This window comes from Odontomachus brunneus, unplaced genomic scaffold (assembly GCF_010583005.1).
Source record: "Odontomachus brunneus isolate Ranch 3 - 2012 unplaced genomic scaffold, Obru_v1 Obru_scaffold_128, whole genome shotgun sequence".
NCBI classification, from domain to species: Eukaryota; Metazoa; Arthropoda; class Insecta; order Hymenoptera; family Formicidae; genus Odontomachus; species Odontomachus brunneus.
In genome coordinates this window covers 537,934-555,924 of record NW_022639578.1, presented here as the reverse complement: position 1 = coordinate 555,924, position 17,991 = coordinate 537,934, and the positions used below count along the sequence as shown (strand labels likewise).

At 40.6% G+C, this 17,991-nt stretch overlaps 1 protein-coding gene across 11 annotated transcripts in view; it reads left to right on the top strand.

Moving 5' to 3' along the window:
* LOC116849895 (tensin-3) overlaps positions 1–17,991 on the top strand; it is a 245,469-nt gene that overhangs the window by 154,289 nt on the left and 73,189 nt on the right. Inside the window, exon 1 of one of the 11 annotated variants that reach the window (XM_032827531.1) lies at positions 11,517–12,188. The exons of the other annotated variants lie outside the window; for them this stretch is intronic. Within the exon in view, the coding sequence (XP_032683422.1) occupies positions 12,129–12,188 (60 nt within the window). The 5' untranslated portion in view covers positions 11,517–12,128. Of the gene's footprint in view, positions 1–11,516; positions 12,189–17,991 lie in introns of those variants that run through there. 11 annotated transcript variants of the gene reach the window in all.

Genomic DNA, 17,991 nt, shown 5'->3' with positions numbered 1-17,991 from the left:
GTGTTAAAGAAGATAATAAAGTGAACGATTACGCGTTACGCCATGCAAAGTACGTCGATAAATACGATTTATATTTTGTGCTTATAGATTAGGTCAAACTCAATCAAAAAGTCTTCTACTATATTACAAACAACCAGATAAATTTTTTAGTTGTTAATTAAAGGAGCGAATGGCGAACGTATGTGATTGCACGCGATAGATCGCCAATCTTTTTTGTTTTTAATCAATTACTTAAGAGTCTACATGGTCATTTGTAAAATGGTGCAGGACTTTTTGTTCAGTTTGACAGAATTTACGATGTGAATACAGTATTTACCGTCACACCCGCATAACGCGCGATCGCTCACCTAATTGATAATTAATAGCTGAAAATTTTACGTGATCGTTTGCAAAATGGCGGCGGAGTTTCATGTTCAGTTTGACCTAATCTGCATGTACACAAGAGCGTTCTCCTACCTATCGTCAGATACCCTGTATACCCAGGTCGTGATTAATCCGCGGCGCTTTTTACCGGCAATGCGAAGGTGCCCGGGGAGTTAATTAGCCGCGCCGGGAGCCCCGCAGCGCGAATCGAGAAACGGCCAGTTGATCTTTCGATAATTAACGTCTCAATCGACGGATCTCCTCGGTCGCAATTACCCAGCGCCGAATAAGTCGCGGCGCTCTCGAGCCGCCAACGTCGACGGCACGTAACTGCGCCGATGTAACTCGACGATGTAACGGCGCGATAACTACATGTGCGCGCTCGCGCGCACTCGTGCTGCGCTCGTAAAAGTCGTCGCCGGAATATAATGGAGCGACGTTTTAACACGGCCAGCCCGGCCCGGCTGGCTCGGTCGCGACCCGCGCACTCATTTTTACCAGCGGATATTTGAATCCGCTGTGTTGTGAGTTATGTTCCGCTCGCCGCTTGTGCCGGAAGTTGTTTCGCGTGTCGCGCGAATGCGCGCGCGCACCGACAATAAAATTCTCTCCCGACGGCGCGATTCTGATTCGGAAGTGCCGCGAAATTGGATTTTTACCTTCCCGTAATTGCGCCGCTATTATCCGCAATATAGTCGGACGATAACGGAAACATCATTAATTCCAGAGCACATAATGCGAAAGTGCATCGAATTTATTCCCTCCCGCGTGTATTCCTCTCAGCGGTGCTATGTTTCAATATTCCCTGGTAGAAATTCCGCGCAGTTTCGAGCAGTCGCTGGACAGTTCTGTCAACTTTCGTCCGGTAACTGAAGAGTGAAACCACTCGGGATCCCAATTAAGATGTAGCGCTTTTCCTACAGTTATCGCGTATACGAAGACTGCGCAAAATCTGCAACCATTTACTGAACGAAAGCGGAATAGGAAATGAACGAAAAATTATTCGATTGTTTTAATAGTCTAACAGTAATATTTCATCTTTTTTTTGTATATGCTTTTTGATTGAAAATTTTTAATGCTAACAAGAGTCATTGCGTAAGAATCATGATAGTTTTCATCTGCACTACCATCAAAATAGTCTGGTGTATTTCTATCGCAATGAAATTTTATACTATTAACATATATCACATTTAAAATTAACACGTTTCGTTACCAACATCACATTTGTATGACGATATTTTTCTTTGCGATAACCACATATAAACAAACCAAGTACATTTTACACAATTACATGAAAACAAATGTAATGTGGTTTGTGGAGAAAATTTCAAGAATAAATCGTGGTAGAGCAAACATGTTAATATCGTCAAACGCCTCAACGCCTGCAATTCCCTTTTCCTTACTCCACGTTTTTCTACATGTCCACTCGTTATCCACGCAAAATTTCAAGCTCTTTAAAAAAAAAAAAATAGATAAATACGTTTTAAATTTATTCATGATAGACATTATAATACATTATAAAACTGAATTGATGTTACTGATATTATTTCTTAGAAGAAATCTCGGTCCACATATTATGCAATAAACTGCTTCAACCATGGAATAAAATTCCACCAAGTTCTTGTCCACTTACTACGTAATATTTGCACAGCTAATGAGAACGCATTCATATTAGACAGTAACAACGGATGTCGACGCAAATTGCATACATTTCTACCAGGAATTATAAACGGTATAATGAGCGAGCTTGATGTCAACGAAATACTTCAATACGACAAAATTGCACGGAAAAAAAAGATTTGCCAATATATGGACAACTAAAAATACTAACTGCAGGAGCAAATTTTCTTGCTTTTATAGCAAAGTTATTTAGTTGTGGTAGCTAAGATTTGCTTATATATATATTAACAAATCTTTTAGCTATCACAAATAAATAACTTTGCTATGAAAGCAAGAAAATTTGCTCCTGCAGTTAATATTTTTAGTTGTCCATATATTAGCAAATCTTTTTTTTCCGTGTGAGAATTGAAAAACCATGCGAACGTTCTAGGATAATTTCCGCATTATTTACGAAAGGACAAAATCCCTTTCTGCCGCGGAATACCGCGAAAATTCTACCAGAACGGCGCGGATATTAAACGCACCGACGATTAATTTCGCCTCTCGTACAGCCGGACGTTAATTTTCCATCTGCTTTAACTAAACTTCCATTAAGGGCGCTCCCGCCCTTCGTACTCGCTCCTCGCGGCACGTATCCGCCGAAAGGGTTTAAGGTTAAGAGGGTCGGCCACTTGAAGAAGAAGGGAAAAACGGCATAAAAAGCGGCACGGCGGATCCTTGAGAATCCTGCAGCTGCCAGTCATCATCGGCGCAAGAAACGTTGTGTGTACGCGTGTTCCACGTCTAACCGTCTCCGGCGAAAGGTCGGGAAATAAGATCGGAGGTCGTTAGACCGTTGACAGGATACGGTGCAGTGCATAATGACGCGGCTGAACACGCAATAGCCCGTTATCCTGCGCGTGCTCAAGGATATTTTGCCTGCTGGAATTTTATGGGAGTTGATTCTTCTGTTTCGCGTGCAAATAGATCTCCCTTCGTCTCTCCCTTAAGCGCGACACATATTGTTTTGCATATTCATGTCCATACCGTTGATTTGCATATCAGAAGATAAAACATCGTTGTTCGATGTTCTGGCGATATTTTTTTCTTTTTCTTTACAATTTCTCTCAATGCAACGAGGATCCAATCCATTGTCCGCGAATAACATGCAAATTGTCCCATAACGTTTTCGTGTTATTTTCCATATTTTAACACGTGTGAGATTTTTACAAAATGTACACTGGAAAAAAGAAGATACTTGAAATTTTATTTGTGGGGGATAAAAGTTTATGTTACAAAAATAAACTTGATATGCTACAAGCAAATGTTCAAGTATTTTATTCTCAGTAGGAGTAAAGCGACGCTTAATGCAAGCAAACTAACACCAACGTTTTATCTTCTTCGTTGTTTTCGTTTGAAGTTTGACAGTCCACTATTTTTTCATTGAAACAGAGTCGATATGTTGCGAAACACGAATCTCTGTATGAAACCAGTCTGATTTTACTTTATCTAGCTAACCCTTCCAGGACAGCCGACGTAATTTAATCTCGCATATAGCGAATAATAGTGACGTAAACTTCCACTAAAATGGTGATAGAGCCTTGTGTCGCCGCGCGCCACGGTTTATTTCATACATACACAGAAGGATTTTACGCGACGGTATATTTTCAGCGTACAAATTTACGAGGTAAATTCACACGGGCGTTCGTTACTGCGACTCACTAAGCAATAATTCGGTCGATTGAAATTTCGATAACAACTCCGAATAATAAATACTCAACCGTCATTTGTTGTAAGCGATACACGTGCACGTTTCATCGCTGTTTTACAGTTGTATGATGCTTATAATTCGTTTGATCATCGCACGATTTCGTTAATTTCATTAAGAGAGACAGAAATTGCTTTTCCAGGTCAAAAACCGATAATATTCGGAAATTTACTTAAACAAAATTATTAAATGAATATGTTTAAATTTTATATACGTAATTATATAAGTAATATATTTACATTTAAATTAACAAATATTTTTGAAACTTAATTATCTAGATTATTTTACAAACATAAATCATAAAAATCAGGAAAGCAGGAAAGGAGTGCAGACTTGGAGCAACAATGAATACTGTGATGTTATTTTAACACAGAATAATTCTTTTTCGTTGAATGTAAATATATCACTTAATTAGATATATAAAATTCTCAAACATATCCATTTTGCAGTTTTCTTTAAATAAATTCATAAATTCAGGCCAAGCTCCTTTGGCTTGTAATTGAAAATTATAGCCTGTAAATTTGGCCTGTAAAAGAAAAATAATTGCCCTCTTAAGAGCTTTTAGCTAGTGTAGCTTCGTTAACGATTAATGTAATCCTTCCCGTGGAGAGTGAATGAACAATAGAACATTGTTCCACATTTACGAAAGATCCACAAAGGGCTGAAATGAAATCGTACTGTACCCACGTGGAACGTGACACTGCATTCGCAATATGAAACTCATCAAAGTGTAGTTCATTCTCGACACAGCGAGACGTAGTAAAGCGACTCGCAATTTGACCCTCTCGAAACTGCCGTCGATGTTTCCCAAACTCTTGTGTTTTCCTTCCGAGAGAGCAGAGTGCCAACCAACGACATGCGTCCATAACATCTGCTGCGTGCGCGTAAACACTGCCGATTTATTTACGGTACTGCGGGAAGGGGTTGCGGCGTGCTCCTGGAGTCGATCTTCAACAGGAACTAACAGGGGAGGCATGCACTTTAGGTGCACGCCACCAGACGCAATCTGGTGGCGCGTGCCGTTTATCGGAAGAGTGACTTCCGGTTAAATTTAGACACTCACGGAACGCCCTGATGGCCCCCTATCTTATCGCAAACAATATTGCAAACTACATCACCATTATTTTCACGATATTCATCAATATTATCGCGTAATAATCTCAGCGTCTATTTCTCCCGGCAGTGTTGGCTCTCTCCTTCATACACCCGTAACACTTATGAGTCAATCTCCGAGTGTCAAGGTTGGCAATGTATATGTTGAAAACTCGGTAGGAATTCTAATGCACCTCATCAGTCATGACAAATTAGGGAGGTGAACCCCGCTGACACGTCGGATGCGTCGGTGGCGCTGAATGTGTTAAACGGATTTATTAGCCGAGAGATAGAGAGAGAGAAATTTATTATGTATCTCTCGCGGTAAGAAGTCGTGAATCCCTCACGGTGAACATAAACCAGACGCGCGAATTTAATCTTTTCGCAAGAGATGAAAAAATGAAAAGAAGCATCCAGTGTGGTACACTCTTGGCAAAAGAGCACAAGGTACATAATACATAAAAACGATTTATTCTAGGAGCGCACTTGACTTTCATAGTTTCCAACAACCGTCAATTTATGAGAGAGAAAGAGAGAGAGAGAGAGAGAAAGCGAGTTTTCCTTCGAGTTCCGCGCCGTTTATCAGAGTTTGCATTTTTCCGTACGCCAGTGGCGGGGCCCATCCTTTCGGCCAGACGATTTGTCATCGCCCTATATCGCACCACCATATATATATGTATACACGTAGACTGCGCCGTCCCGATCCTCTTTGTCCCTTTCGTTCTTCCACGGCTTCTCCTCTTTGTCCGGCAACAAATCGTGGCACTTTAATAGCCGTAGCAATTTTCAACGTCACTTTTATAATTCATAAGGACGTAGAGTAGTTGCAATCTATTGAAAAAAATCCTAGAAAAAAAAAGAGATAGATAGAGAGTGAAAGAGAAAGAGAGAGAGAAACAGACGAACAAATTCTCTCTCGCGAAGTAAAATACTTAATCGTCACGACGTTATCTTCTTTCCCGGCGAAAGCTCCAATTCTTAACCCCGACAGCTCGTATTGCGAGATAATTTTCTTCATAAGTAAGAGAATTTCTAGACACGCGTCTCTATAGATCGACAGTCCCCAACACCGTCCCCATTTCTCTTAGCGAGCTTCTTCCACTTATTCTCGCCTCGTCTCTTACCGATCGCTCCGGTAACGATTCGATGCGCCGAAGGGGTGGCTGGCACGCCGCTCTAAGTGCATCGAAATTTATGAACTGTCTTGCCGCAGCCGGTCCGCCGAGGAGCCTTCGATGCCGCTGAAGGATTAATGCTCCGCTTCTCGCCAGGATTTTATGTCGGAAGCATGAAAAATGTTCCGCCCGCTTTGCTCGCCAGCAACACCATCACCGACACCGCCATATCCCGCCCCCGCATTAGCGCTTTAGGCCTTCCGCGAATACCACGCCGGTGCGTGGCGCAGCTTAAAGGAACGACCTTCGCCGCGAGAGAGCGGCTTTAATTGGTTTCGAGCGCTGCGTGAACGCGCACGAACATACGCGCGCATCTCGGAATTGCTTTCTCGCTTGCATTTGCATCCCGAAATTTGGTGCGATTTCTCACCCGACGTTGCGGTGGCGGCATCAGATTTAAATCCACGCGGGTTACCGCCGCGCGACAGACGCGGACGCGAGCATCCGTCCGAGTCCCCGCTCGGGAATAAATTGTTGGTTAATTAGCGATTAAAGAGTCGACGACCGAGATTAATGGGCCTCGCGGAACATCGAGTCGAGAAGCTCGCGTAATCTCTGTGACGGTTTGTTAGCGCCACTCAGAAATCGCGGAACAGCACTTTTGCGCAACAGCGCGAATTTCGGGGTTACCTGCAAGGAGAGAAACTATTACGACATTCTCTATGATTAGAAGAGACAAAGTTTCTGTGAATTCGAGTTAAATAGATATTACATCAAAAATTGCTGTTGCATGCCCATCCATACAGTTCTCACCGTTTCTATAATACGTAATTCAATTAGTGTATCTATCTATATATACAAAATAGAATATCTGTCTGTCTGTTCCTATAAACTCCAAACTCCTAAACCCTTGGACCGATCTGGGTCAAATTTTGCATAGTTACTCTATAGGACCCTGCGGAAAATATAAGCTACGTGAGACCTGCACATCCCACCCCTTCTCCTTGACACTTTGTAATAACCTGTGCAACGCCGGATAGTTTCAGCTAGTCCTCATATATAGTTGTCTTGACAAAAGTAATATTACTGTTTCTCTGTTGTAGTCTGTAAGACGAATATTATGGTTGAAAAATCCGTAAGATTTAATTGCGCATTGAGAGTTCCACATACATGTATGCAAATTGAAAAAAAGTTCTTGTAATAGTTAACAAATGCATTTGATTGAGCGTTTCAGTGCAATATTTGGTAATTAGTATCAAACGCGACAATAGTTATCAAATTTTAGCAACAGATATCAGGTCTTGCCAAGATTATTTTAATATTTGCCAAATCATTTGATTATATTCAGCTATACGTTTAATTCAAACCATTTCACTAAAACATTTGATAACTTTTATCCAGGTTTGATGAATTATTACTAAGTCTTTTTCTCAATCTTTTGGCAGGTATGGCAAAGAAGATTAAAGGTTAAAGGTACTACGGTTTCTATAACCCTTTTATATGCACGGGCAAAAAATAGCATTAATGTTTCGTTACGGCAACCATATTTAGCCAAATGATATTCTTAGTGTCTTCTCCGTATATCTTTTGAAGGAATCTATTATTTTTAATCGCGATATATAATCCAAGTGTGTAACTTATAACACGTGTATCACCGACCCGACGAGAAGATTTTATTTTTGGAATGAAAATAACGAAAAGCACGTTTTCATCCGGCACAATATATAATACGTGATGAGATCTGCAATTGTTCGTAGAGAGAATTCATCACTCGTGCGGTTTATCTCGTGCAGAATGCACGATTGCAGTTCGCTGTTTCGAAGATAATGAAACGGGCTCGTTAAAAAGTCGTGACTTCTTCGCCCACGCATCGATTACAAGTTGTGTATATGGAAACGGGAAAAAGGAAAAAAGGAGAATTTATCGTGCCAGAGTCGCCCACCGGCCACGTAAAAAATGATGCCGCGGACCGCCCACCGGGACGATCTATCGATCGCGAATCTCCGTCGTAATGAAAAGACGCTCCGGATGGCTCTTCGGAGTTCTCCTCGCCCGAAGATCGTCGATCTTCATTGCTGCCACGATGCCGCGAGGATCTTTCTTGCGCGAGGCCTCATTCGTATAATGTGCTTCGCGTGCTATTGTCGAATGACGTGCGGAAATGAATTTGCAACCTGGCAATGACCATCCTTGCAAATTAGAACACACTCTCATCTCTTGAACCTATACGTAGGTGCGTGACTTTTTTGTGCAGGTGCTGGCGTGTGAGAATCAATACGACTCGTATTTTAATTTATTTAAATTGACTTGGTTTATAAATATAATCTTCTATTTTTACCTATATGGTTGTAAACTAAAGTATGTATTTAAATATAAAATCATTTTTAAGCTAGTTAAAAATCTAAGACGACATGGTAAATGTAATAATAAAAGGAAACCTTAAAAAATATGAAATAATTTTTAATCAATATATTCTATTTTAATATTCTATTTATATAATTATAAATATATAATTATATATAATAATATTCTATTTATATTATTATAATTCTATTTTAATATTCTAACAATGTTTGAAATCGGCTCAAAAAACCTGACTGATTGAATCATTCTTTTTTTATTATTTATCTCTCTACAGTTATATAATTAGTTATCTAATTTATCTTTTCCGCACCGACTTTTCTAATATTGTTAGAATATTTTAAAATAAAGGATTATAAATACATAGAAATATTTATTGAAAATTGTTTCATATATTTTAAGTCTTTTAAGTTTTCTAAAAGGGTGGTTTATTCTTTTTCTTAAATTTCTTTTTCATTTCGTATACCTTTTAATTACTTCCTAAAAGTTCTTTTTTGAAGTCAATTAAAAACAAAAGTTTCGTCTTATATCTCTAGGTGTTATCGAATTTTTTTAAGAAAGTAATGGAATTTCCAGATTTCCTGGGCAAACTCGGGTAATTTGACACTAATCTAAAATAATATACTAAACAAAAAGTTTCACTTGAATATCTCTTACGGTTTTCTAGTTAAAAGGTAACACACAAAATATACATACAAAACTGAGAGAAGACAACCTGTTTTTTTTTTAATCAGTTATAAAAATTCCGAGATACACATTTAAACCACATTCGAATTTTATTCTTGACAAGTTGGAAGCGAGAGTATAAGTTCGATATAAGATGTTGCTAAAACTACAGCGTGACTGAGATTGAGTTCTATTAATATAACGCGTGAAATGGTACGGAACCATCGATAGTTGTTATTGTTCTGACGTTGACGGCTCTCGTTTCCTATACCTGTGCAGAAATCACTGCTAATTTTAGTCGGTGAAAACGTAAGACTTGTATTTAGCTTTGCGAATTTTTGCGCGCCTGTTCAACGATACTGCCGCATTCTTGGAGTGCTATTCACGGAGAAATAAGATAAACGTACCAGTGCCTGAATATATATTTAACTCTGGACAGCTTTATTGCTTTAGTCTTTAAATAGAGATATTTAAACTTTTAACATAGAATATATACACACACACCTATTGAATATATACATAGAAAGAATTTTATAGTGAAGATTACTATGGAATTTTATAACCAAGAAATAGATCGACATTCTGCAGTAACTGATTGTTATTTCATTGCATATTTGCTATTCATATTTTAAAAACTGAAATGCGCTATTAAAATATTTGCCATGTTTCTAGCGCAATTTACTGTGTTCTTCAGTAAGATAGATTTCACTGACAGTTTATTCCTGCATCAATAGAAACATAACAAAACCGGAAAGACTTTATACGAAAAATTATAATATTCTCTCCGTGTACATATATCCTGTGTTAAAAGTTTAAATATTCTTACTTAATGTCTTACTTAAAGACTAAAATGATAAGAATGTACAGAGTTAGGTATGTGTCCAAGTATTGGTGCTTTTATCTTAATAAGGACACTGCACCTCTTTCTTTTATCTTAAGTGGAACAAGTAATTCTAATTCAGTCCGAATTCAACGTCCGTTTGTGTTAAAATGAAGATACTATTAGTGCAAGGTTGCTAAAGTAATTGAAACTTTTCTCTCGCGGCCACGATAAGGTATCTCCCTTTCTCTCTCCCTTTCTCTCTCTTTCTCTGACTATCATATTCGTGTATCGTATTATGTCATGCACTCTTATTAAAGTATTTCGCTACAATTGACCGGAGTAATTAAAGCTCTCTGTTCGGGGGCCATTAATCATGCGTTATCGTGAATCAAATAATAATCGACGACGGCAATGTATAGCCGGCAATGAAAGTGAGCCTGATGGTATTTTCGTGAATTAAAGAAGAAGACCATTGATCAATTGCGCCCAATCAGAATACGATCGTGGATCAAGGACGAGGATGACACGACGGGATCGAGGGAACACAGGCGGATCGAGACAAATGATCCGTCTCCGCGAACCGGTTCAGGCGGCAAAAGTGACGGAGTGTCTGGGGCCGAAACTGTATCGATAATCGATCGAGAGATATAGTAGAGAATAATAATTTAAAGCCGTTGTGCCGGTATACTAGTAAAATAAATCGGCCGCGCGCGTCGCAGCCCGCGCCGGAATAAGATCGATCGGCCCCCTCCGACCGGCCATTGTCGGATCTAATGAAATTTAATTTAATAAACATGACTATGAATAGCTCGTAAATGAAACGGCGGATCGGTGCCGCGGATCTTAACGAGATTAGGCCGTATAATGCGCCACGATAACATATTAATTAATTTCTTATCTTCTTTCTTATTCTCTGTCTCTCCCTTTTCTTCATTCCCCCCTCCCTCTCTTTATTAGCCTTTCCACGTCTGGAAGTATTTATTCGCTTACAAACTCGAGATCGTGAAATTCACGCGTCCATTTTCTTCTATCTTGAGAGCTCTATCGCTAAAACGTCCTATCCATTATAAGAGTCATTAGGACAATGCGTCTCTCTCTTTCACGAGAGTCCACGGTGAAGGTTCTATTCTCACTTGTGTATTTACGAAATTAAAATTTTGGTGGCATGTTATCCCGCGTAGATTTTCCAATTTCCGTTTTTTCACACAGAAACCACATTCCAGTTCTAAAACCGTAGTTGTAGAGGGACGGAAAAAGAGAGAGAGAGAGAGAGAGATTTTGGAAAAATTGCAATATGCATGGCGACCTGGATTCTTCGGGAAATTTATCATTCCCGTGCACTCTCCCCGCGCGACCACACAAAATGACACACTGAACCTCCTGCCCTCCGACCGGCCGGCTGCCGGCCGATTTAATAATCTCGGTGCGCCGTGAGACGCGGCCGAGAAATGTCAACTTGCCCCGCCGACGCGAACGCGCGCGCGCGCGCGCGGTGTCGCGTGTGCCACTCGTTGCTGGAAGATGTTGCGGCCTGTCCGAGCATCGACAGTGATAATTGAAAAAGAGTTGAGAACTGTCAGATGAGGAGAGGACGCCGCGATGGAGCACGCGAGGAGGAAAGCAACGGCGCGCGGGACACGACGAGCGAGCCGGGGCACAACGCATGCGCCCTCGGTGCATGCGCCTAGGCCTATCGCTGTACGTGCTAGCCGTGCGTGCTCCGAAGCGCGCGAGCGCTCTCCTCCATTCGAGCTCCGTCGGCTTTTGCCGTCGAACGTGCCGTCGCGTCCTTCCGGGCCGCCTTGCCAGCGGCGCGCAAAACCCGAAACAGTCTCGTCTCGAGAGATCCGTTGTTTCCTTTATCCTCCTTCATCTTCATTCCGTGTGGCTCGCACGATCGCGACGAGTCGTCTCGAAATTTGAATCTCTCCGAATCTCAAATCACGTCAGCAATCGCAATCTCTCGATAACGACCGCGATCGAGACGGATGAGGTCAGTTCCGCGGGTCGGAGGGCGAAAGTTGGACTCAATTCGAGAGGATAAGGGAGATCGTCTGCGCGCGGTCGGGCAGTGATATTCGATTAGCCGGGGCAGTCGCGGGATGCTGGCGCAGCGTGGAGAACTTCCGGGGTGTCTGGAGTGCGATCGACGGCTCGGCCGATGGGTCGCCGGTGAAAAAGTGCGCTGTGCATCGGTCAGATGTGGCGTTAAGCCACGGGGTCGTTGCGCTTAGTGCGAAGATAGTCGGCAGCCGATACAGTTGTCTTCTTCTCTCTGTCTCTCTGTCGCCCTCCTTTTTCTTTTCTCTTCCCCCGAGGAGGCTGACAGCCGGCCGACAACATGCTGTCGACGGTCCAGTGTCACGGCGATGTACATCGGAATTATCACGTCGTTTATACGGTGAGTCTTCGAAGCCGACCGATCGAGTCGTTTGCTCTTCTTCGTCGTCGTCTTCGGACGATTTATCTCGAGCGCCAATAATCCCTCGACGACAGCCGAATAAAATGTTCCAACGATAACGCGCGTCACTTGCGAGTTTGATGGAAACAAATTTGCGTCCCGTTGCACAAGCCCGCGGATTGTATTCGTTGTAAAATTATTAATGAAAGCGTATTCATTGGAGCGTCCTCACATGCACGTATAAAAGTTACATTATTAATGCGAGTCGTGTTTCGATAAAATTGCCGGAATTTCGAATCGAGATGCACATTTAACATTCATGACGCGTATTTCGAAACATCGATCGCTGCTAATGCGTGATATCACTTTAGTATGCCGCGTAGGTGTAGATACGACGAGGTAAACGATCAAGTAAGCCGCACACACGTAAGCTGCGAAAGTAGTGTGTTTGAAAGCGCGCAATTTGAAAATAAAAACTAGCAGCTTTCTCTCGTATGAAGGCGGTTTTAAAAATGGACGAGCGAACGAGGAATGTAGCGCGACACGCTGGGAAAAAATGCTTGAAACTTTATTCGCGCGTGGGACAAAAGTTTATTTCATAGAAATAAAATTTATTTCACAGAGATAAGCTTTATATCCCGCAGATGAAATTCCAAAGGAATTTTCAAATACTCTTTTCTCGGTGCAGGTGTAATACGCTATCGGGAAGTAATATATTCGACGCGGGCTGATGATGCAAAGTAATGACGACGGGATAACGTCACATTCCGAGAAATTTCTTACAACGTGTGTAACACGCCTGTAAAATAAGAACCGCTTCGATGAAAATTCATGACACACTCGCCCACTGACCGTCGGGAGAGCCTCGTGAAATATCAAGAACACCATAAATCCCGAAGGCGCCGGAGATTTTTGTGTGAACACCGCTAAATCGATAACTTCTCCCGCGGCTGTCGTCCACGAAGCCGTCGGTTTGTCTTCGCGTTACGTCGAGAACTGCGCGCGCGCGAATCGAGAAATTCCGCGGAAAAATTTCGGAACGCAAAGGCCAAAAAGCTCGTCGATATGAAATCTCGTTTTACAGCGGCAAAAGGTCAATCGGAGTCAGAACGTGCACGTAAATGCGCATGAATGTCTGTCAACTACCCGACTGGAAACGCCAAACGCTTCGATCCACTTCGGGCCTTCTCGATCGACGGGACTTTCGAAAAGGTCTGAATTTCATTTTCGAGCGCGAGCGAGAGAGTGGATTTCTCTTTGACGAGATGCGATCGTTGCGGATATCGCATTCGCTGAAGCGGCAAACAAATTATTGCGCACGTGGAAGTTGCGACAATGTAGGTAACGTTGCGCAATACATCCCGCTCTTGATGCATCGAGTTTTTATGACAGGTATTCATCGAATTCGATGTCGATTTACCTTCGACGGGAATTCGATCGAAAGCCTGATAACCAAATGTAAAATTTCGAATGCGTGCGTTAAATTGTTGGCGCGATTCTGAAGCGATTTTAAGCGAGTCTTGGCTCACATAAATTTAGATTGAGAATTAATTGTGAATTTAGATTGCGAATTAATTGCGCATGCCACAACGCCGCGGTGAGAGCGCTTGCTTTACCGTTGAATTTTCCTGAAATTTTCGCCAAGTGAAGCAATTTCGCACTTGTCAGCAGATTTTGCATTGTTTCAGTCAATTAGAGATCTCTGTTCTTTTTAGTTTCAACTGTCTGAACCGACGCAATAAGTTAGAGAGACAAATATATCTTGTTTCACTCTAACTTATTGCACAAGTCTGCACCAGTTCAGGCAGTTCAGCTGAAAAGAACCAGAGCTAAGATTGCGTTGCTTTAATGAACACGATGCGGCGAAAGGAACTTGGTGTTTAGACGGAAAAACAGATTAATTTTCGAGAAACTGCTCATGATCTTTTCTCGCGCGCGACAAATTTCTACTCACGGCCATGATAAAGAATGAAACGATCATTGATATCGAGTGCGAATCGTTAGGTCGCGGATGTTCGACGATAATCTCGCCGGCAGACCAAAACGACCTCTCCTAAACTACTTTTCAAATCCTGTTTATATTCGTCGGATAAGTATCGAACATATCGCGACCTTACGGCGCCTTACGTCACCTATCTATTCTGGTGCGACTTTATCGTCGGCGCGGCGAGCGCGTTTGCCCCGGCGTCATGCGGAATTTTAAGACAGCATTTCCATAGACTTGCGGAAAATATGTAGAAACGACCGGCGTCCGGGTATCGGATAAGACTCTCGATATCCAGTCTAAAGATAAAACCGCATTCATCCCCCCTTGCCTTTATTTCCGAGGGACGGTCGTTTCATTCTTGTTTTTACCCCCGTCGACTCCCGAGATCTACGGCAAAGAGCACTCAATACAAAATGCACTGTTCGACGAAGATTTTGATCTTATATTTTGTACTTTAGTATTACAAAAATGCTTCGTGAACGTTTCGAGAAATATCTAAAAAATTGGTCTTGTTAAAGTGGAAGATGTACTCACTTTAGGAGGCTGTGAGGCAAAATAAGTTTGTTAGGAATTCATTGAAACTTGTACTACGTATACATTGAAAAATTATCTATCTACTCATGCAATTAGGAAAACACTTCGAGAGTTGAGAGAGATATTCGAAATTAAAGTCGACACTCCTTTTATACATATTTCTTGGAGTTGGCATATTATTTTTTATTTCTTGTAAACTAAAATAAAAATTTTAATGAAAAACTAATATACTGATATTATACACAAATTTCAGAATCATTTTCCGTTTTGTTTAAAAAATACAGAAATGGAAAGTTCATAATTTACAGTAATATTCAAAAATACATTTACATATATACATATTTAAGCACATATATATTTCTCCCTATTATCTATGCATCTCTATTAGACACATAGATAATTGACACAATAAAGCATTGATAAGAAAAATTAAGAAATAATATTGTATGTATTCAAACATCTATTTCAATTTTGTCTCAAGTTAACATTTATTACTCGGATAATAGGAACGTATAATTTTCGATGAATAGTAAGTTTATGAGTAATTTCCTTTTGATGCGTCACTGAAAATACGACACTGGCCTTGCAGCCTTCTTAATTACCGCAAGTTGTCAATTCCAGTTAGACTTTTGTGTATATAAATCAACAATTTATTACGCGTTACATTAAATTAATATATAATCCGTCTCGCTTCCTTAAATTGAAAGTCCATTTCGCGTATTACGCTCATTGCAAACACACGGGACGATTAAAGTTCACCAGTGATTAGTAGCTGCTCCTTATGCATCTATGCAGAGGAAAACGCGAAGAAAGCGAGCGAGCTCGTCCGATAGAGCTCGCGATTTAAGTAATCTCTCCAGTTCTTTTCAAATCGTCTGGCAAATTGCGAACTAAAATATTCCGATCAATCAGCCGGCATCCGGCGATAGCGCCTCGACATTGATTTATGAAACTCATATCGCCATTTGTGCCAACAACAATGCGTCGGCCGCGAGAGACTCGCGCTTTGTTTTCCTTTGCGTCGTCATGTCGTCGGTTACACGGGAACATACCATTGGAAATCCGGATTAGATCGCGCGAATTGACGACCATCTGGCTTAGTTACTGATGGACTCGCATTCGAAACAAACACTCGTGGAAAACAAGATCGTGGATGACGAGGAGGCGTAACAATATAAGAGAAATAGATATAAAAGGTATAAATAATGCATGATAGAACAATAAATGTTAGCAACATAAATGAGTAAACAGATACGCGAGAGAACACATTTTATATGTTCTTTATTCTTTATAATTTATCCTTGTGTTTGTCGTTTCTTTCTGGGTCTCAATTTGTCATCCTCAGTACCTCGAAAGCGATTAACATACTTTTAATCGAGAATTAATGAGTCACTATCTGCTCGGAACAGAACAGTTTGACGGAAATGACGATCGAGTTCGCTGAAGGTGCATCAAATGATTTAAGTTTCTGCCTAACACGTGAAACAACAGACGCGATCGCCTGGGAACTCTTGGGGAAGGTTCACAGGACTGAGGGTAGTTTCGTGGGCGGGATGGATGCAAAATCGTTAAAGTATGCTGCTAGGAATTCTTCGGGATGCTCTTTGACCTATTCGATACGTTATGGAGAATGTAACCTGCAACGTAACACGTAGCCATTAACGATTAAAACCCTTGGTCTTTAATTTGCAATTTGATATCTGCTACTTCGTTTTCAAGTTTCATTTTCCTGCATTTTATGATACACGGTCGTTTTCCCAGAAAAAAATTACTACTGCTATAAAGGAAAGAGAAATAGTTCAAATATATTCTACCATGTCTGCGAACATGTTCGACAAATTTTAGTGTCCGCTTTCTTTGTCACTTTATTATCAAATAATTTTCGTAATTCGAGACGGACAATTTAAACTCTTAAACGACAAGGTGAAATTATAAGACATAAATAACAAGGTGAGGTCATGTAATCCCAATACATTTTTTTTCTTTTTATATATATATTGATTTTAAACTTATATATATTATAAATATGTCATATTATATATATATATATATATATATATATATATATATATATATATACATTCATTCTCACTATACATACATTCATACTCACTATACCAATTTTTCTTACGTTTTTAGTAAATAATACAATATTTTTAATAAATTTCACTTTGATAATATATAAAAGAAAAAATTAAGATTATCTATTAAGATACTTTATTAAACTTTACATTTATATTTTCTTCATTGTATCATTGAATAAATTTTTTCACGGTAAAATTTAAAATATAAATAGCACGTATAAATGAAAGTATAATAAATTATCACAGAATTCAATCTATCTTTACGGTTATAAAAATTGTATAGTAATTTTTGCTATAAATTTCTCTCTATGTGTTGAAACAAATAACCAGTTTGACAAGAATGAACTTTTCCATTGCATAAAAATATTTACTCAGCATCTGATTACGACGCAGACATATCGCAAAATTTCAGTGGATAGAAAAATACATGTCGATTGATGTAATTGAGGTCAGACCCAGCTTGTCGCTTAAGGGTTAATATCTCGTCCTCGTTACGCACGAGAATTAATCGCGTTTTATCGTGCAACAAACGAGATTTCTTCCGCGCGTGTTATTACAGATTTGTTAATGATTGTCGCATTAATTGGCGGGGTTGCAATCGTGATAGGACGAGAGAGAGAGACAACGACGACGACGAACGAATGAACGAAGACAGGCCGAAGGCGGGTCTACGCGTGCTGAACTGGTTTCCCGACGATGCACTTTGATTCGTCTGTTATGCACAGTAATTGGCTACGACATTAGGCCCTTTACACGCCTCGCCGAACAAATGGAGGCAAATCGCGGGCGACGTTCTTGTACGGAGTTCTCCCCCGTGTTGGAGCATCAATTAGCGGCAACCGACGACAAGTTTCTCGCTCGCAAATAAACGTCCTCCCAGGCGGCTCTCCCTGCGTGTGCCTCGTATGATTCTCGATAAAACGATCAGATATCGGGAATGGTGTTCCCGCGGCCGTCGCGTTCGATCGCTCAAGAAGATGCCGGGACGGGACGACGTAAAAATAGAAGCGTTTCTTTTTCCTTCGACGTCCGGGAATCGTCGGACTTGCGGATACCTGATTTCGTCGAATGTTCACGCACTCCACTCGACCCGATTTATTCTACATAGAAAAAAGGTTGAATTAACCAAATATCTGGTCGAATATATATATATATATATATATATATATATATATATATATATATATATATATATATA